This window comes from Musa acuminata, chromosome BXJ2-1, assembly GCF_036884655.1.
Source record: "Musa acuminata AAA Group cultivar baxijiao chromosome BXJ2-1, Cavendish_Baxijiao_AAA, whole genome shotgun sequence".
Lineage (NCBI taxonomy): Eukaryota > Viridiplantae > Streptophyta > Magnoliopsida > Zingiberales > Musaceae > Musa > Musa acuminata.
Genome location: NC_088338.1, coordinates 585042 through 606206, shown reverse-complemented (window position 1 = coordinate 606206; position 21165 = coordinate 585042). Strand labels below are relative to the sequence as shown.

At 34.9% G+C, this 21165-nt stretch overlaps 1 protein-coding gene across 5 annotated transcripts in view; it reads left to right on the top strand.

The window, feature by feature from the left end:
- The first annotated feature begins 3226 nt into the window (after positions 1 to 3226).
- LOC135598316 (uncharacterized) overlaps positions 3227 to 21165 on the top strand; it is a 42357-nt gene continuing 24418 nt past the window's right edge. For 2 of the 5 annotated variants that reach the window (XM_065091907.1, XM_065091904.1), the window contains exons 1-10: positions 3228 to 4460; positions 4658 to 4793; positions 6195 to 6273; positions 11551 to 11663; positions 11803 to 11860; positions 11981 to 12123; positions 12359 to 12531; positions 12639 to 12778; positions 12875 to 13159; positions 16531 to 16680. In XM_065091907.1, the coding sequence (XP_064947979.1) occupies positions 3653 to 4460; positions 4658 to 4793; positions 6195 to 6273; positions 11551 to 11663; positions 11803 to 11860; positions 11981 to 12123; positions 12359 to 12531; positions 12639 to 12778; positions 12875 to 13159; positions 16531 to 16680 (2085 nt within the window). In that variant the 5' untranslated portion in view covers positions 3228 to 3652. Of the gene's footprint in view, positions 4461 to 4657; positions 4794 to 6194; positions 6274 to 11550; positions 11664 to 11802; positions 11861 to 11980; positions 12124 to 12358; positions 12532 to 12638; positions 12779 to 12874; positions 13160 to 16530; positions 16681 to 21165 lie in introns of those variants that run through there. The other 3 variants (XM_065091905.1, XM_065091906.1, XM_065091908.1) reach the window with 3 other exon arrangements.

Sequence of the window (21165 nt, the reverse complement as noted above, 5' to 3'; positions counted from 1 at the left end):
TATTTCTCTCATCGATTTTATACGAAAATACTATTGGGTTTATCGTACTAATTCCATTTTATTGCAACATTGATGCAAAAGGAAAGTAACTTAAAATAAGATAGAATACTGCCAAGTGTAGTTGAAAGAGATTGCTAACAAACAAAAACATGAAAATAGCATTGATGCAAGTGGAAATTAACTTGGATAAATCCCAATTTGTATTCATGACCCTATTTGTAGGAGTTATATCTCAACTACCTTGCCCATTATTTCATTAGTGGTAATAATAATAATAATAATTTTAGGCACAACTATGTTAGTATTATGAATCACTACTATAATTAGAGTTGTTAAGCCTAGTGGTACTTTAACTAACTAGAACATGAGTATAGCACGTGATCACTATTTAACCATGCAAGGAGAGAAATTAGAGTCATTAACACTAAAGTTAATTATAAATCATTTTTAATACTTCCACTTGATTCATAATCATATGCACCAAGCTACATCTAAAATATATATATACTTTTCAAATGAAAGTGTTTTAATGAGAATATCGGTTAGTAGTTCATCTGTGTCATAATATTTTAGTGTTATAATTTACTATAAAATCTCATATGAAATAATAATATATTTATTTATGTTACAATTTTTTTTCATACATTGCTAGTAATTATAGATTTATATTATAAAAGATTTTAATTACCTCTTCTTGGTCAAAATGAAGACTTCAAACAAATTCCTTGCTGTTATATATTCAAATTGTTTACTACATTGTATTTCAAAATATAACTCTAGATTTGATATTAAAAATATTATATAAATTACTCTTTCTATCATCCAAAGCTCATATATATAATAGTTGATGTGAGGATAATGAGTTGAGAAGTCCTCATTGACTTAATGTCAAGCAAGAACTACAAATAGTTTGGGTGCAAGGAATTTAGGTTAGAATAAATCCCCAATACATGATTCAAAGATACTTATTAGCAGGACTTACATTTCAGCCACTTTAGCCACTACTCCATTAGTAGTCAAAGTAAGTTTAGGCTCCACTTCATTAGTGCTTCAACTAAATTACATCATACATGACCCCTATTCAACATTAAAGTCACTTATGCAACTAAAACTAAAGCTAATTATGAGTAAAATTCAACTCTCTCCTTTGATTGCTGCATCTAAAATCAATATATTTCTCAAATATGAGTGATTTAGTTATAATATATGCTGTTTTCTTGTTTATGCTGTAATAATTTAGTGTCATAACTTCACTAGATACAAAAATCTCAATAGATTATATCTAGATTAAAATCTAAAATTATCTTTTAAAATAATGATAAAATTTTAATTTCTAATCCAAGAAGAACTTCGGCTCCCTATCAAAATTAAATACTTGCAGGGGAAGACTATTGTTGATTGAATCTTGACTTCTATTTTAGTTTAGCCTACCATAAAGCATGATATTGAAGTGGTAAAGGGTGGCCTCATTAAGAAATATTATCTCTTACCTTAATTAAAATTTGGAGCATGATTAGGCATTGAGGATAAGAATCGTCATATGATGATTGATTGATGGAGTCCACCATTGGACTTATCCAAGTATTATAGGACCCATTGTGAATTAAGGCCAATTCATTTTGATCATTAACACCTAGTTTATTATGTTTTATGTATTATCTTTTGGTTTGAGGAAGGCATCATTGTATACACCGTTCTTTCACCAACTAAGATAGTCACTAACTTCTTATTCTATATTATTTTTAAATAATTTTAGCATACAATAAAATTGTTTCTTTCATTAGATACCACTGAATTTGATTTTAAAGTTTAAGATTTTAAAATATTCATAATTTTTTATTAATATAATCAAATATATTCTGATAATATTTCATAAAATTTTTTAAAGATAAAAATTTGAGCAAAAGAAGCTAATATAAAGTGACTTTAGATGAGTGTACTATTCTCTTATTGAACCCTTTGGTGGTTAGAAATGTGCGATATATTAAGGCATCCAAGATGAAATATAGTGATATCCGAGTTTGGAAGGCGATGTTGTGCTCCACTAGATCAGTAGTAGCATCGAAGGTTTCCAATGACAGGAGGCGGAAGTTAGTGAGGATCAACTCCTCCTGGATATCCTGAATAAATGAGAACTAACTTGATGTTGAGTCAATCTGCCCATCACCCCTGGATTGGTGAAAGTTACAACGCATTTCTTCAAGGTGCCGATCCATTTACTGTAGTTGGATCCTCAAAGAGTTGTTTGTTGAATCGATCGAGTCGGTATCAGTTTCAAGAGGAGCGGAGGTGTAGGGTGATCTCTCAATCAGTGGTTTGATAAGTCTTATTTGCCCATGAGAGATTAGCAATTCATTGGGTGGAAGGGCCCTAGCAGATGTCGATGGTTACCACACTATCATCGATGGTGTCACCTACTAGTTTGATCGAGATAACAGTGGAGCAACAACATGTATTATGTCTGCTAATGCTTGCATTTGCTAAGTAAGGTTCAAGCATACCTCGGTAGGAACAAGTAGATGGTTCGACGATACTTTGAATGGGCGCATGCATTGGTACTCACAATGAGGTGAACGTATCTATATGAGGAAAGGGTAGCTATTGCCTTATTTAAGTGAAAGTATTATGGGTTGGAGGTAGAACCTCGTCCGAATGTTCATAAACAAGGTTGTCTTGCAGATGCTCCTATGATATCGAGCCATCGTTCTAACGTCAAAATGTTAGGAAAAAAATATTATTGACGTTTTCGTCAGCATAATATGACCTTGATCTGTATGCGAGGAGTTATCCGGAGTAGAGCATGACCTCTCTCGACTTGTTACTTGCATAAAGACCGAGATCAAGGGTAGCTTCTCGAGTTGATCCCTCCGATATTTAAGTCAATATCGAGATCCTCTCCTCTAATCTAAAGTGAACAGTGTGTTATTATAGAGGAGAAAGAATATCTCATAAAAATTCTACCGAGAAGATAGTTTGTAATCTATCAGAATTACCCTCTAGACTTTTAAGAATATTTCTACAAATATTTCATAGGGGAGTCGATTTGTAACCTAACGTGCCCTAAATTTTAAAAAATATTTCTAAGGAGAGACAAACTATATTTTGGATTCCTATTATTTATGTGATTAGGAGGGCGTTTGGGCTTACATGTTACACAATGAAAGGTGGCTTTGGTTCCTCTCACATAATTCCATATATTATTTGGGGACAAAATCCCTTCTTTTACCCTCGCCGTATTATGTAGAATGTAGTGTTTTCTTCCCTTAAGTATCTCTCTCCCTCTCGGCGATCTCCCCAAAGCCCCGCGCTGCATCGTTCCCTCCGCCTCCGGCGACGGCTGCTGCACCGAACACCGGTTGGTCGTGGTGGCCTCTACCAGTGAACGGCGGGTTAGGGTTTTCCTTCCCGATCCTTGATTATTCCTTTGCAATCGTCTTCTTCTCCTTCTATCTGTCTTCCTTCGCTGACGTTGCTCTGCAGTGTCCTACATCCTCGTTTTCATCAACCAAAGAGCATCGTTTCCTCCTATTTCTTACCTTTTTCTTGGTACCAATGGCCCAAATCGCGCGTGTTTCTATCCATTGCGTCCTATAGTTAACTGGTTTGCGCAAGCTGAAGCCTGTGAGATTTTCAGTGACGCTAAAGTTGAACAATGGCCCGCGGACAATCTCAGAAAGACGAAGACACTAGCAGCTCGAGCAGCAGGGGTGCTGCTGGCAAGAAAAAGGAAGACATTAGGAATGCTAGCCCTAGAAGCAAGGTTTTGGGTGGGAGAGCGAAGGACAGCAGGACTACGGCGACCACGAGTTCTGCAGAAACGGAGTCTTTCACTTTGATAAGGTCTTCTATGGAGACACCCACGAAGAAAGTGAGCATGCCGTCCCAATTGGAACAGCTTGAGAAGCAAAACATGTCGACCCCTTTAAAGAAAAGGAAATCAGAAAGTCAAGTCCAGAAAGGCCCTCAAAACCCGCTAAGAAGGTCAGATAGAATCGAGAAGTTCTATGCCTCAAGTTTGGGTGGGAAAGCGAAGGACAGCAGGAGTATGGCTGCCTCGAGCTCTGCAGAAACGGAGTCTTACATTTTGAGAAGGTCTTCTATGGAGACACCCACGAAGAAAGTGAGCATGTCGTCCAAATCAGAACAGCTTGAGAAGCAAAACATGTCAGCCCCTTTGCAGAAAAGGAGATCAGAAAGCAAAGTCCATAAAGGGCCTCAAAACCCACTAAGAAGGTCAGATAGAATCGAGAAGTTATGTGCGTCAAGTCCCTTGGAGAAGGAGAAGAAAGCGAATGATGTGAAGAATGGCAAAAGGAAATCAATTCTTGGCACCACAGAGGAGACCAAGACTAACAAGCTTGATAGTGGCAGTACCCTATCGGCTAAAAAGACAAAGAGAATGGATGCCCGAACCTATAGAGCTTTATTTACACCAGTGGTAAAGAAAGCTAAAATTTCAGGTATTTCATGTCTGTTACTCAAGTATTTTTAATATAGGCACCTTTTCTGCTATCTAATTCCTAAAGTAGTAACTTGATTAAAGTATGCTTGTTTAGTAACTTTTAGATTATTTAAACCGTTACATTCTGTTGGTTCGCTTCTCATCACAGTGCACAGCATCTGACTTTTTTGTCTTGGATATTTCTCGATTCCATAGAAACATTGCATTACTGTGATTCAAGGGCTGCTGATTCTGCAGCAGCGCTAGAGGGTGGAGATGAGTGCACTCGAAGAAAGTTTGATGAGCCTGGGGAGAGTTTTGAGCAGCGCACGAAGTGTTCCGAACTTCGAAGGTATTCCTCGTCTCATGTTGTTATTTTGTCTAAAATGCAGACATGATTCAGACTTCAAATCGTGTCTTATTTTGATGTTCCATAGTACTATCATGTACCACAATCTGATATTCATTGGTTTAACCTGCCATTGGATATCCACAAGATAAGAACTTAGTTTCTGTGAGTAGTTTAACAATATATCTAACTGAACATACCGCAAATCTGAAATTGTATTCAGGCAATTTTTTCCTGGGCTTATTGAATCAAGACAATCACTTGATAATAAGAGAGGGGTGGATTGTCAATCCCATTGAATTTTTAGATGTAAATCATCATTCCTGACAGGGAGGGGTGGATTAGAGTTAGTTGGAAGAGTGGAATTTAGTAGCCTTTGGATGGGAGTTGAAAATTGTAGATCTAAATTAGCCATTTGTGGCCACATTTTTGGTTCAGCTGTAACTTCATACGGCTACGGGATTAGGTCCAACCATTTATGTTGCCTCTTGCAAATGGGAATATCATCATCAAGACAGAAAGACTGGTACTGGCTTATGATAGCCAGTATTGTTCATTGAGCATTTCTTTGTTCATGATTTTTAGAGATTACAATGTGTTGATAGTTGAGATAGTGTATTTCTTCTTAACAATTTTATCAAGGAACTAGCTCATATGTTTAATTTGTGTGTACAAGAGAAGTGATGACAACTGGAGATTATTTCTAATCTGGCATGCCTCTCTCAGCATGTGTCAAGGCCCATGCATTCCTTAATGACATGCCAATGCATAATGGGGCGTGTGCCTTTATTGACTTAATACCAGTGCATAACTGGTGTGTGCCTCACAAGCATGCTCTTACATGCTTGGCAGATGCATTAGGATGAAGCTGCTTCTTTATTGTTGATTAACTTTTTGGTAATTTACATGCTGCCATTAATACCAATGCTGTAGCCATTGCCGGCAACTCAGTGTTTTCATGACTGAGATGTAATCTGAATGCTCCACGCTTGGCATATTAGTCATCATTTTTTTTAAATATTGGCCCAATATTGATTCAACAACTTGTCAGATTGGTATGGTACCAACACCTGATATCTCATTTGTATGTAATCTGAATGGCAACTTAGTGGTTTTATGACTGGGTGTAATCTGAATGTTCCATGCTTGGCATATTAGTCATCAAGTTTTTAAATACCAGCCTATTACTGATTCAACAACTTGTCAGATCAGTATGGTACCAACACCTGATATCTAATTTATATGCTTAATACAAGTTTCTGTGATGACTTATAATTAGTTAGAATCTAGTTTAGAGAGATTTTCTTGCTAAGATTCCTTTGTATATTTTAAGAATTTTGATGCTAACAATTTAGGTTGCTAATCTGCTTATTTCTTGATAAAATTTTTTGCAATCTTGTTTAGGGTGCAAGACATGCAAGCTAAGGAACTATGCTCATGTATTGCGAAAAGGAGCCATGATTCATCCTTCGCTTTTTCTGAGGTTTGATTGATTGTGCTATTTTTCTTCACCTGCAATTTGTGTTATTCTCTAATTTGACTTTTAGATATTTTGCGGGTTCTCCTATAAAGAATTCTTTTCCTCTGAGATTTGATGTCTTTCATTGCTGTCTTGTTACAACTATTTGGTCTTCCGAATGGCTTGTAATCAAATTCAACTCAAGTGTTGCACTTAGGTTCTGGTTGCGCTTTTTTGACTGAGATACACAGCAATGGGGCCTGACATGTATAGTTGCTTGGCAACTGTTAACTGGATGGTTGATAGGACGAAGGTTTTAAATTTTGGCAATATCCCTGCATGATTTTGAATACCAGTCCTGTACCTCCCCCAATATCCATGCAAAATACTAAGAAAACAAATGAATTATATACCATGCAGTACCAATCTATATGTGCCAATATTGTTGCTTTATCGGATTGGTAAATACCAGTCGATCAGTTTGTATCAGTCTTTTGGCATATTAAACGATGGTCCCAGGTTATAAGAATGATGTGCTGGAATATGTACCATTATGTACTGAGAAGACACTTAGCATGGGGGAGGGAGTTCTCGGAGCTGAAGATTAAACAATTGGGTGGAAAAGACCTCTATCGAATTGGTTTCAATCAAGGTATGAAATACCGTACCGGTGTTTCGAGGTTGGCTCGGTATGGTATGGTACAGGCGTACTGAGCGGTACACTAGGACATATCGAACGGTACATCAGGGCTTACCGAGCAATTTTCTCTTACTGTGGTGCAACTACAGTGTAACACTGTAGCACACGGTCCGTCCGGTAGCGGGCGGCCCGTGTACCGGTATGTCATCGGACCGGTATGCACCGTTTGTACTGGGCGGTACCATTCAAAATTGCATACCGTGGTTTCAACTAACAATAGAAAAAAAACATACCTGTCATGTCTTCTCCTGTGGTATCTGGCTCTTCTTCCAGTCCCTTTTGGTGGCAGGAGTGTGGCATCATGCAACAGTGCTTGAAGGGCAGTCGCCTCTTCGGATGGTGAACTGGTGCTCTAGCTTGGAGTTAAAAGTGAGCTGGTTGGTCTGCTTGCAATCAGACACCTGCTTAGGAAACAAGTCAGGTTATTTAAATATGTTCAATATTTTTTTGATTTTTTAAAATCCTTGATAATTAATTCTATGGATGGGTCATCTTTCTCTGTTGTCTTCGTCAAATGGGGGCTGAAAATTTTGATCTCTATTAGCAGTCTTAGATGAGATAGTGGCTTTCATCTTGACTAGCTGAGTGTTATTAATTGGCTTGTGTTGTTTCAGATAATTATATTTTCTTTGGTAGTATTGGTCAAGGTTTTATGATTTTGAGTAATGAACCTGTATTGGTCAACCATGTGTTAGCACACCGTTCTTTTACCTCTTTCTTGGCATATACTATCAAATTAGAGAACAATAAAGTGAATTCAAACTATAAAAATATAAAACCAAATTGGAACATATACCTGTTCGAAGTTGGACTGATTCAACCTGTGATAGGTTTGGGTCCGGTTTCCGAAGTTGAATTAGCATGCTGAGGTTGAATTAGCATATGCTGCTCCAACTACCAAAATGAATGACATGAGTGAGTCGATGGCAGGTGGATTGGGGTGCTTGATTTGATGAAACCATAGATCGATGTGGTGAATCTGCAGGATCCATGCATGTAACTAATCCAATGACATCTAATCTTGGAAAGCAGTGTGTCATTGATGCTATAACATTGCATGATAGCAATCGTCATTGTATCATCGTGGTAGGAGGTTCCTGTGGTAAGTATGACAGTGACAGATACTTCTCTGTAGAATGCAGTGCTGTGGAGCTGCGATTCTTGTCATTGCACTATAGTTGCATATCCAACTTATGAAAAATGACCAGTTGTAACCATGTGTCTGTTGATTATGAGATCCACCATAGTAGGAAGGCTGTGAATATGCCAAAATTTAGAGGTTACATTAAGTCCTAAATCAGGTCTAAAATTTGAAATTTGGCCTAAGCTTGCAAGAATAAACATAAAGCCTAACCTAATTGCATAAAATTAATTTAAAATTCGGGTGTGGATATACTTTGATTTGAAGAGAATGGACCAGATCCTTGTTGTGGAAATCAACCTCCCCTAAAGATCTTCAATCAAATCAGTTTAGAAGTAAAGACAGAACTAAATGAGTTTGAGAGAGATTAAACAGAAATGAGAGTGAGAGGGATTGAGAGAGAGAAGGTGAAGAGAGAGAGAGTCTTTTTTTTTTTTGTTGAAAGGAGGGGGGAGGATGGGGCTTGTGGTGGTGGGTGGTACAAGCCCATACCAGTTTGTATTCCTCATACTAGGCTTGAATCACTTGGTATACCCTGGTCTACATGCTGGTAGACTGTTGGACCAGGCAGTATTGAAAATATTGGTATTGGTACATCTGAATCACCGTCAAGATGTATTTCCTAGTTCATCCAGAGACAAATTGATTTGTGTGAAGACTAGAAGACTGTTCGGCCTCTGTTCTACAGCTGGTTTCTCCTGATAAAGTTTTGTTCTAATTCTCTGTGGAAGTACATTTGTTGTTGAAAGCTGTTGTCTTATGGTTTCTATTAGCAGGAAAAGTTGAAAATTGTGTTTGAGAGAGAAATTGAAGTGTGAAAAAGAAAATAGTGTAGAGGGACAAAAAAAATACAGAAGGGAAGGATGGCTACGAAAGTCGGTAAACTTGATCATAAGTCATCAAAGCATGCTTTTGCTAAGTTGATGAGACTTTATAGTTGATTGTATCCTGCATTATAACGAAATAGGTTAAGAATGAAATTCAGTTTGGTGTTTTTCTAATTCTATTTTTGGTTTAGAGAGGATAGCATGTTGGGATATACTTAGATAGTTATTGCCTGTCAATCTATGTTCTGCTGTAATAATTGGATGAGATACATGGTCAAATCTCTCGAGTCATAGTAGGTAAGAAATGTTTTGTAATCAAATAAGGCGTAGGAAAAAGATCACTTTGCAGTTCAAGTGTTATGAAAGCCATGATATTGTAAGATCTGGAGTCAGTTGTTTCCACTAGAGATAATTGTTTGCTATTTTATTGTTCTGGTACAACTTTTTGAAAGTCCATTTGCAGTTTATAAATAAAAAAAGATTGATGGGCTTTTTTCAGTAGCCAACTGGTCTTGTTTTTATCTTCTTTATTTTTCTCGTATATTTCTTCCTGCATCTTTCTTCTGTTTTGCCCATCACATTCCCAACTCTTTGTATTCGAAAAGACTGGATAAGTGGTATTGAGGCATCTCAGATGTAAATTTCTATATGGAGGCTCATGTGGTGCCATCTACTGTGGGTTGAACCAAAGAACCCTGTACTTTGTACTTATCTTAGGCTGATTGGCACAGGGTGTGTGGTTTAATTTTCCAGCTATGCTGTAACCATGGTAGCCTCACGGTGTCTTTTTGTCATCTTGTTAGTGTGAGGTGCTTAGAAGTTTGTGCTAATGAGACAAGGCTCTTGAATAGTCATGGTGTCCAAGGATGAGACTTGGAACTCGGTTAAATCTTGAAATTCATTTAATTTGTTATAGGGATAGGCTTTCACAAGTTGGTGGAATGCAATCCAATTTAAGTTGAAATTCAGACTGGACCTCTTTGGGCTTCACTCTAGATTGAATCAATGTTTTTAAAAGCACTAGGCGCCAAGGACCCAAAACGCCCAAGGCGCTAACTGTCTGCTCGAGCGAAGCGAAGTGCTCCCGAAGTATTAAATTTTAGAAAATATATGGGTGCTAACTGCAAAGCAGTGTTTTTCTAACAGCTGTAATATTCTAACTAGTGTTTTGATATCAATGTAATGTTCCTACCAAGGTGAACTTAGAACATCTAAGTTCTAACTCCTAACAGTGCACCACCTCAAGTTAGTGGAACAAGTTAATCGACGAAAGACTTACCTATAAAATGAGAGAGAGGATTGAGGAGATGGAGAAGTAACTGGCAAGGCTGTGGAGGATGGTGGAAGTCGGGTTGCGTACAAAGCTGGAGATGGCAGCGGACAAAGCTGCAGCGGCGAATGAAGCTATCGACAGCGACAACAGACAAAGTTGTTGACGACAAGGGACGAAGCAGAAGAAGCTATAGCGGTGGACGAAAGTTGTGGACAAGCGGTAGGGTTTCGCTTTGCTGGTTTCTTTCGTTGGGTCGGGTCCGCACGTGGGGGGTTATTAGGGTAAGTGACATTAGTTGGTTTGATCGAACCAACTTACACGCCCAGTCAACCCCAGGCTCGAAGTCGACCCCATTTGGTTCGGACACACTCTAGAGGTGCCCAGTGCCTGGGCTCAAGTGCATGCCCAAGCGGCGCTTCATTGACACCTCGCCCGAAGGTGTTGCGAGGTGCTGGGGTCGTACCTTGCCTTGTCTGAGTGCCTTTTGATTTGAAAACACTGTATTGAATTACTAATAGTTGTGGTTTGTGTCGATTGAATCTTAGTAGTTCTTTGTTATGATTTTCATCCTTATTTTGGTGCTGTTTTTGAGTTCAAGTGATTAGAATTTGTTTTAGTTAGGTAACACTGATCTTCATTTTGGGGTTCGTGACTGAATATGATATTCAACAAGATCTTTCTTAATTTTAAAAATTTTTGATGAGATACGTGTTTGGTGAAAATTATCTTGGATAAAAGGTTTACTTTACAGCTTTATTTTTATGGGAGTTGATATGGTACTCTTAAATTTAGTATTTACTAGAGATGATTGTTTAGTTGATTATATATTACTGTTCTTTAGTCTTAAGAAATTATCTTATAGTCTATGAATAAAAAGAATTGGTAGCCCTTTTTTAGGTTATACCATTATAATGTGGACTTTATTCAGTAAAAATCTTCTTTCAATGGCCACATTAGCCTTGCTTTATTTTCTTGATTATTCTATATTTCCTTTCACTATCACTTGTGTTTTTTGTATCATCATGCTTCTACCACCATATGTATCATTTGTACTTTTTACTTATTGAGATTTTTATATTTTAAAGTAATCTCTGTACTGATAATTTACAAATTTGGTATGTCTTTGCATGGGGTTGATGACCCAAGCCAACAATCAACAAAAGCTTGTGTTAGGCATGAACCACTGCTGATATTTTGATTTATGTTTTATTGATGTTTATTAAACTATTCTTAAATTCATGATGCTTCATTCTACATGTATTAAACATGAATTTATACTAAGAAAGTATCTTAAACCACCACATCACATGTTATCATCAACTGCCAGTTGGTTCCTCACAGCATTCCTATCTTTCTGTAGGAAGCTCATGATAAAATTGCTTCGGATAAACATGAGAATGCTGCTAGTTGTTTGGAAGAGTATAAAGGAAATTCTGTATCAGAAGCTAAAAGCCAACTAGCTGGAGCAGAAAAGTACTGAATATCTTTGCTTTCTTTTGTCTACAAGTTACATGAATTTTTAACTACCTTGTAACTTTGATAAATGTCATAAATGAGTGGATGGGTGTTAGATGCATCTGTATGTATCCTAATGATATTTGTTCTTTAATAGGCCCAATTGTTCTGTAGCTTCAGCCTGTACAATTAGTGTAAAGATGTCTATGGAAGAGGTAATATTTTTCTTGGTCTTTTTAGCTTCCTTTATTTGTTTTATAATACTTCTTTGATGAGCAGTTCCTTAAGCAGATTGATGCTGTAATTTTTATTTTCCTCTTGATGTGTTACATTAGAATAAGGCGAGATCAGTGGACTGTGATTTCATGGATATATCAAAGCAACTTGTTGGCTCAAATATTTTGGAGTCCTTCGTTGAAATTCAAAAGGATGGTGGTCCCACTACATGTGTTGTCTGCAGACGCCCAGAAACAGATTTGTGAGTGACATGGAATTTCTGTCAAAATTAAATTTTCGGCACAAATTGCGCCTCCTAGCTTTCAGATAAAAATGGTTACCCTTTTTATTGTCACTGATTAGTTTCTCTATGTGCGTGCACACGAGTCTGTGCATGTGCACATTTATTTTGCTGATATGGCTTTTTCAACATGTAATATCTACTTAATTTTGTTCATTTTGTAACAAAACTTTTGGTAATTTTCTCTGTAAGCTAGGTCCTGTGATGGAAAGGGTTGCAACAGAAGCTACCATCTTTCTTGTCTTGATCCACCCCTGCAAGATACTCCTCCTGGTGTTTGGTTGTGCATTTTTTGCATAAAAAGGAAAATAGAGTTTGGTGTATACTCCGTGTCTGAAGGAATTGACTCCATTTGGAATATTAAAGAGGGTGAGGATGATAGGCAATCATTAGACAACTGAAGCTTGGTATCCTTGTAATGTTATCCTAGGTTGCTAATATGTTATTTGTCTTTTTCATGGGTGTCATGGTTCTAGGATTGCAGATTGGCAAGCATTACCTTGTCAAGTATAAGGGTCTTGCTCATGTCCATAATCAGTGGATTTCAGAAATCCAGATGCTTCAAGAAGCTCCTACAGTTTTGTCTAAATTCAGTATGAAATATCAGATAGAGAGGGTTGGTTACTATTTTTGCAATTTATTTTCTTAACATGACTTTTCAATATAAAGTGTATATTCTGTTAGTTTCTTAATTTAACTAAATTCTTCTCAGGCTATAAGATGGAAGCAGGAGTGGACTGAGCCTCATCGTCTATTGCAGAAAAGATTGCTGATGCCTCAAAAACTGGCTGATGAGTTCTTCAGTAGGCTTGGTAATAACTTTCGAAAATGCTATTATGAGTGGCTTGTGAAATGGAAGGGTCTTGGTTACGAGGATGCTACGTGGGAGTTTGAGACTTCACCATTTTTGTGTACATGTGAGGCTATGGCACTCATGAAAGATTATGAAGCTCGTATCGAAGCAAAGGCAGCATTTGTTTCTTCCAATGCTGACAAGGTAATTCATGATCTAAAGAAATAAACTTATGTCCAAGCAGCATTTTTTCAGTCCTCCATGAAACTAATCGCAGCAAAAATTATGAGGAAAAGGACTATGCCTCTCTACATATTTTGAGTGGGTCTGTTAGCATTATAACCTGAACCATTTAGACGAACTGTAAAATTGAAATATGCTCGTGACTGAAAGGGCTTGAAAAATAAACTGCTTTTTAATTGTGATATACTTGCATAATAGCTATAACAAAAAAAAAAACTATATGTACATTTTTTTTTTTTGCTATATGTAGTGGAATCTGAAGTAATATGGACAAATAAACATAGAAGTAGAATGCAATTAACAGAAATGAAATGACTTGTTTCAGTAAAGAAAGTTTTTCTCATCTTTTTGTTCTGTGGTTAACTAATCAAACTTGCATATTGTTGCTAACAATATTTTCTAATTTATGAGCATTTACTTGAGATTGATTTTGAATTTGAGTTCCGAAAGCTGACAGTAAAGATTAAGGGTTTGGAAATTTTAGATATCTTGAGGTGAGATTGATGAAGATGTTGTCCATGAAGTAAGTGGGGTGATTAGACTGTAGAGGAGTTCTGCACTTAGATTGCAGGGAAAATTTTATAAGGTATTTGTTGCTAGGTGTGCTTTATTCATTAGGATGCTTGGAAGCTAGAAAGTTCTCATGTGGTTGTTGATATGGATATGTGGAGTACCATGGGAAGAATAATGGATATTCATAGATCCTTTTAAGGATAAAATGAGAAAGAACATAATTTAAGATGGATGTGCTGTCTAAAGGAAATCCTCTATATATTATTAATCATCTAAAATTCATAATTTGAGGAGAGGTTGTGGTCGACCTAAGAAAATTTATTAAAGATACGAAATAATTCGATGCATCTTAATTTTAACCGGTGTTCTTGTCTTCAATTAACCACTTGTTCACTAGGTCCATGCCAAACAAAACATCAATTTGAGCTTGGTTTTTGGTTGGAAAGTTGGACCAGTTTATTCAGTTCTGGTTCTTGCACCAGTCAGGTTGCAATAATAATATAGGAGTTTGGTTTGCAATATACATCATTGATCTGTTCGTTGATGTTTTTCCTTCACTAAAAAATCAAGTTGTTAAACTCATTCTTTTATGACCAGTTTGATTTTCCAATTTAATTGGAGAAACCTTTTACTAATAGATGCTTTGTTTTTGCTTAGATCTCTTCATGTTTTATAAGTTTGTTCTCTTTCTTAAAATTGTGTTGTTTGCACGCATTGATTCTGACCAAACTAGGATTTGGTTTCTCATACATTAGGTAAATTATTTTTTAGCATTTGCTTGTCAAAGCATGTCCTCCCTCAGGGGTATACAAGAACATAAATTTATCATTGGAAATATTATAGTCTAAAGATTCAGATGTTATGAAATTGAATGCAGTGCTGACTTGTATAGGCAAAATCTATGTTTAAGTGGAATACTATCTTGACGATCTATGGTTGTCCATAACAGTTGTTCATCAGGCTTATTTTAGAGCTGCATACTCCAAATCTTTATTTTTGAGTGCAATAAGAGGCTGTTCACTTCTTTAGAAGCTTTTTATAAAAACATTTGTTTCTAGTTAACTAGACTGGTGGTAAGCTTTTAGGGAGCTTCTTGATTATTAGTTATAGATGCTTTCCATGTTGATCCACATTGCTGGATGTCTTCATAGTTCCATTGGACATTTTGAGTTGTTTCTATATACCTTAGAAACTAGTTTTTTAAGTTGTAAATAATGGCTAAAAGGTCATGCTTCTGGTTTACTATGAGTCATGGAGATTGACTCTGGCCATGGGCATGACACAACACGAACAAACCGGCATGACAAACCTTATAAAAGTAGAACATATCATGTCATGGACATGGCAATTAATACATCTATTTCTTCTATACATTGTTATAATTTTGTTGCTCTATACAATTTGGACACTTCATGGTCATGAGAGGAGTAATAGTAATTTGTATTAGTAAAATTCACAGAAGTAATTAATACGTATATATGAAGTAAATCAACAACCCAATCTACTAGTGTTAATATTTGACATCTTGAAGCCTTGTATAGATGTTATACATCTACCTTAATACATTAATATAAACTAATGCAGATGATAGAGAAGTCACAGTCATGACACAAACATGGCATGACAATGATGGCATGTCAATAATGATATTATAATTGATAATAGTGGCATGTTGCATTATTCTTTTGAACCTTGTAGAATCAATTTATTGAATAAAGAGCCATGAAAAAATCTCGTTTGCTTGTAGCCATAAATGGCAACATGAAATTCATTGAGCATGACATGCCAAGTGTAGTGACAATTTGACATGCAGAGTTATCAATTTATGTGAGATATTGCAACTTGCAGTAAGCAAATTGAGAAGTCTGATTTTGTTTCTTCAACTTTGTGGATGGGTGTGTTTCCAAATTCAGTGTAAATTTTGGCATTTGAGCCTGAACTGTGTGTAAACAGTTAATTTTAAATGTAATTTCAGCCACATTTTCTCTGGTAGAAACTTTTATTTATTTATCTGCACCTTTATCCTTTAATAAACATTAAATTGTGTTGAATCAAGTGTTAATCAAGCTATCTTGATTTGGCACCAATCTTATCTGTTTGCATCCTTTTGTGGCATTATATTCTCAAATAGGTAGGTTTCAGTTTGTTCACTTGCATTTTATTTACCATCATTTGACACGAAAACTTTTCACTAGTCACAATACGTACCTTGCCAATGTGTATTTCCTGTGGCATCAGTATGTTCTATCTTATTTGGTGTCCAATTACTTTATTTGGAAGGTTGTATATACTCATGGTTTAAATATTGGTTGGATGTTGGTGGGGTTCATGTAAAGCCCACACTTGGCAATTGGCACATTTTTCTGCTGTTGCAAAGTCAGTGTGCCTTTAGCATGAAAGGATTATCTTTTTTGTTGTTGCCTAGATTTTTATTTAATTGCTTATGATGCTCCTGGTAAATTGTCTGCTTTACAAAGTTGTGAATGTCTGGCAATGTTCATGAAACAATGAGAGGTTTGGCATACATATAATGTGGTCATGCAACATTCTATTCATGCTTGAGTGTTGCCTCTTTGTTAATGTGATTTGATTATTATACATACTGTTTTATGTTTATTTTTTTTTAACTTTTTATGATATGGGATGCCTTTTCCTGCATTTTGCTAATTATTTTTGTTTGGTTGTATATTTCATTAGTCATTTTATCTACCTTACATGTTAACTGATTAGTTTTCTTTTTTATTTATTGCATTCAAATGTAAAGCGCATCACAACATAATTTAAACATTTTCATTAACCATGAAATTTGTTATTCCCAGGCTCTAGAGTTCAGGAGTAATCGTTATATTAAATTGACAAGGTTCCCTGATGGTTTTCCACCTGGACTCGATAATGATCATCTGATTTCTATCAACAGGCTTCGTGAGTTTTGGCATAGGAACCAGAATACTGTTTTCTTGGATGATCAGGTATAGTTTCTTATGCTCCTTGTATAGCATATTGTAAAAGTTCTGAGGCATGCTTGATTAGGTAGAGACATAAATAGCCTATTAATTGTCCTTTACTCATGTGGCACATATACCATTATGTTGTTGCTTATGCATTCCACAGATTATTCAGGTGTTGGCTTCAATGGTTTATTTATATGTGCATGTTTACATTACAGGTATATTTGTTGGAAAAGCAATTAACATGTTTTTGTTCAGTAATCAAATCCTGCTTAAAGTTACTTGCTCAAAATTTAGACATTATACATATTAGGCATTTTGGAAGAATGTGATGCAACAGCTAAAGCATAGCAGTTAACACCCAATTTAGGAATATCAGAAGGCTCTGTGATCATGTAAAGAATGTTTTTAGTAGCTTCTAGTGTCCCTTTCTTAGTTGGCATTTTCCATGGTTATAGTGGATATTAGTTTCACTGGCCTAGACAGTTGGCAACAACTGTTCTATAACTGAATTCACATACTTAGATTATATGTTCTTGCAAGTGCCCATTGGCAAAGTTCAATTTTTTTTTTAAAGTTGTAAATGCATTGTGAATGTAAGTTGAGCAGCAGAAGACTTCATTATTAGCTTGCATAACAATTCACTCCTATCTATGTGTTTATCCCTGATGGATCATATTGTTTTAAGATAAGGTAAGTTTGTTTAAGTGAACCATGATTTATGATAGCTTCTGATGGATCAAATTAATCTTTATGATGGCTTAGAACCATGATTCCTTTTAACACTGGCATTTTTGAATTTTGTCCTGTTCTACTACGATAATACTAATAACTTGGAAGATTCTCACTCCTATGCTAGCCTTATAGCACTCAGTGATTTAAAAAGCATTAGACGTCAAGGTCCCAAAACATCTAAGGCGCTAGGCGCTCTGAAATATTAAAATATAAAAAAATATATAATATAATTGATAAATATGATTATTTAAATAAAAATATGATATTAAATTAAAAAGATCTAAAGTACCAAATCATATTATTCATCTTCTAATAACAAAAATGTCAAAAGACTCAAAACAATAATGTTTTACATCAAATTCATTCATCATCATAATCAACATCATTATTTTCAAACATAACATCATCCTTCTCTTCCTCTTGTTCTTCTTTATCAAATATATGTTTCATCCTTTTCAACAATAGTAGGAGATGAGCTTGAGACATTTGCACTTATTTTTCTCTTCGTCATCTGTATTGTATATGTTTGTAATTCTCCAACACCTGAAGTTTTTGCTACATCTCCCCATTTCAAATTGTCATTCTTCAAATACAAGCTCGTCTTTAGCATTTTGCAAGTTTGCACCCTTTCTTCTCTTTGAGTGAATCTGTCATGTTATATAATTTGAAAATATATTAATACATCTATCTAAAAAAGAATAGGTTAATTGAAATAAAATTATTTTATGATCCATACGTGCTTAAAGACACTCCAGTTTCGCTCATAACCCACAACACTATATGTCAAATTAAGAATTTTGATAGCAAATTACTATAAGCTCAGGGTGAAATTTTCAAATAAACTCCATTCAGCTGCAAAATTTATTTTATTATTAACAATAAGTAATAACATACTATAAATATAATTAATTATATCAATTTATTAATGCTAGGGGATGTAGTTGTCCCAGATCGAACTGCCATTGAAATTTTAAAAAGACCATCGACATTCTTATATAAAGATAATTCACGTATGATTTTATCTTGTACCTCAAGGTTTGGAACTAATATTGCAATGCATTGATATAACCGATTTAGAACTTTTGCATCAAACCCAACGGAGGTGATCTTATAAAAGAATTCTGGGTTCAAATAATATTCTGTTGCTTGTAATGGATGATAAAGTTGACAATTCCATCTTTTGTTTATGATTACAAATATTTTCTTATATTTTTCTTCATTTTCATTAAAAAACCTTTGAATCGTCTTTTTTGCTCTATCCATAGTCTCATAAATATATCTCATTGTAGGCTTATTTTCATTATTCGCCAACTGAATGGCTAGAACAAGAGGGCCCATTACCTTTAATATATAAACTACAAGATTTCAAAAGGATTACATTAAGATGATATCACTAGCCCTCTTGCCTTTTGTTTCTTTTGTCTATTTGCTTGTCACCCATTTCTCTGAGGTAAACATATTTCTCAGGTTATGTTTTTAACGATGCACACTCTGTAATGTTAAGAAAGAAGTAGCAAATCGAGTGACACTATATCTCACCAATTTTTTGCTGCCTGTAAATTCTCTCATCATATTCAAAGCCCCTATATGATTATAGAGAAATCCAACGATAAATATTGCTTTTTCTATAGTCTTCTTGATTTCAGGAATCTTTTCAATATCCTTTAACATTAAATCAATACAATGTGTGATACATGGAGTTCAATATAAATGTTATCTTTTTTGCTTCAAGGAATTTACTTAAGACAAAGCATAACAAAATTGATAAGACCTAGGAGTTTAATACATCTTCCATTTAATTGGAGACAAAGTAATTAAAATAATAAATTCAAAAGATAAATCTTACTAGCTAACACATAGTTGCTTTCATTATTGATAACAAGGATTGAAATATCGTATCGTACCATAGTTTCAATATTCTCTCGGTACGGTACGGTACTGTATACCGAGCGGTATACCGTTATATATATATAATTTTCGGTGATTACGCCTCCCTTCTCCCCCACACGAGGCGACGTCACCTTTCTATATATATATATATAAATATAATTATATATATATATTTATATATAAAAGTTAAAAAAAATATGCGACGTCACCTCTCTTCTCCACAAGCGGGGTGACATCGTCAAAAAACGAGGCAATGTTGCCTCTATATATATATATATAATCTTTTATTTATATATCTATATATATATATATATATATATATATATATATATATATATATATATATATATATCTATCTATTTATATATAAAAGTTAAAAAAAAAAGTGCGACGTCGCCTCTCTTCTCCCCAGGAGGGGCGATGTCGCCTTTATATATATATATATATATATATATATATATATATATATATATATAGTAAAAAGAATCTGTGATGTTGCCTCTCTTCTCCCCCACGCAGGGTGATGTCGTAGATTTATATATATATATATATATATATATACATATATATATATATACATATATATATACATATATACACATATATATATACATATATACACATATATATATACATATATACACATATATATATACATATATACACATATATATATACATATATACACATATATATATACATATATACACATATATATATATATATATATACATATATATATAAATATATAAAATATCATTCATTAGTGCTCGGTTTGCGTATCGGTTTACTATCGGATCGGTACGTTCCGCCCGTACGAGCAGTATCATTTGAAACTACATACCTTGGTTGATATTTTGATAATAACTTTGGACGATATTTTGTTCACCAATTTTTTCACAAATTTGTCAAGCAAATCATATATCTTTTCTCTAGATTTCACGAAAGATGATGCATCTATTGACATCACAAACATGGTTTCTAAAGAATAGTTAACCATAAAATTAATTATACTCCTATGTCTCCTATCGGTCCAAGCATATGACATAATAGAGCGACCATGCTTTACCTATAATTCTTTGTAGCCCTTCAATAAATCATTCGTATAATCCAACTCCTTTTTAAATAATGGAATTCACATCTCATAATAACTTAGAGGTTTATATCCCGCACCATATCTTCCAATAGCTTCAATCATCTCCTTAAAACTATCTAGAAGAGTTATATACTAAGGGGAAGGCTAGCCTGATTGAAGTAGCGAACAATGCGTTGAATTATTCATCCCCTTATTTCCTTATCGCAAGCATCACTCACTTATATTTGATTGTATTAATTTTGCTCCTGCTTTCCCTCATTGCTTCTTTGATCCTTCATACATATATAGGTCCATCGGTCCCTTTTTACCCTTCTTAACAGTCATTATTTTTTTTCTTTTTGTCATATATTTTTTTCCCACTTCGATTGACACTTTCAAAATAATATTCTTCTTCATCATTTTTGATATGTTCAACACTATCCTCTGGTAAAATCTCATAAGATTCATTCTTTTGCATCTTTTTTTCATCCATATAAGCCAACAACTCTTCTTTTATATCAGGTGGACACTTCTTGCAGGCTGATGCATTCTTGAATTTCCTGTTAGATGTTGCTTTGCAAGAAAAATGCCACCTCTAATAGTCTTATCGCAGAAGATGCAAGTAACTGTATTAGGATCTTTAGGATCCTTTAGATAATTGTATTTACAAGCAGGATCCCTTCTTGAATTTTTTGAAGAATCTACTGAATTGCTCTGTACACTTGCCATTTATCTTGAAACCCTAATAATAATTTTGAATAAACAAAGATTAGCAGTGTTAAAATCTATATTCTCAATCTAGTAAA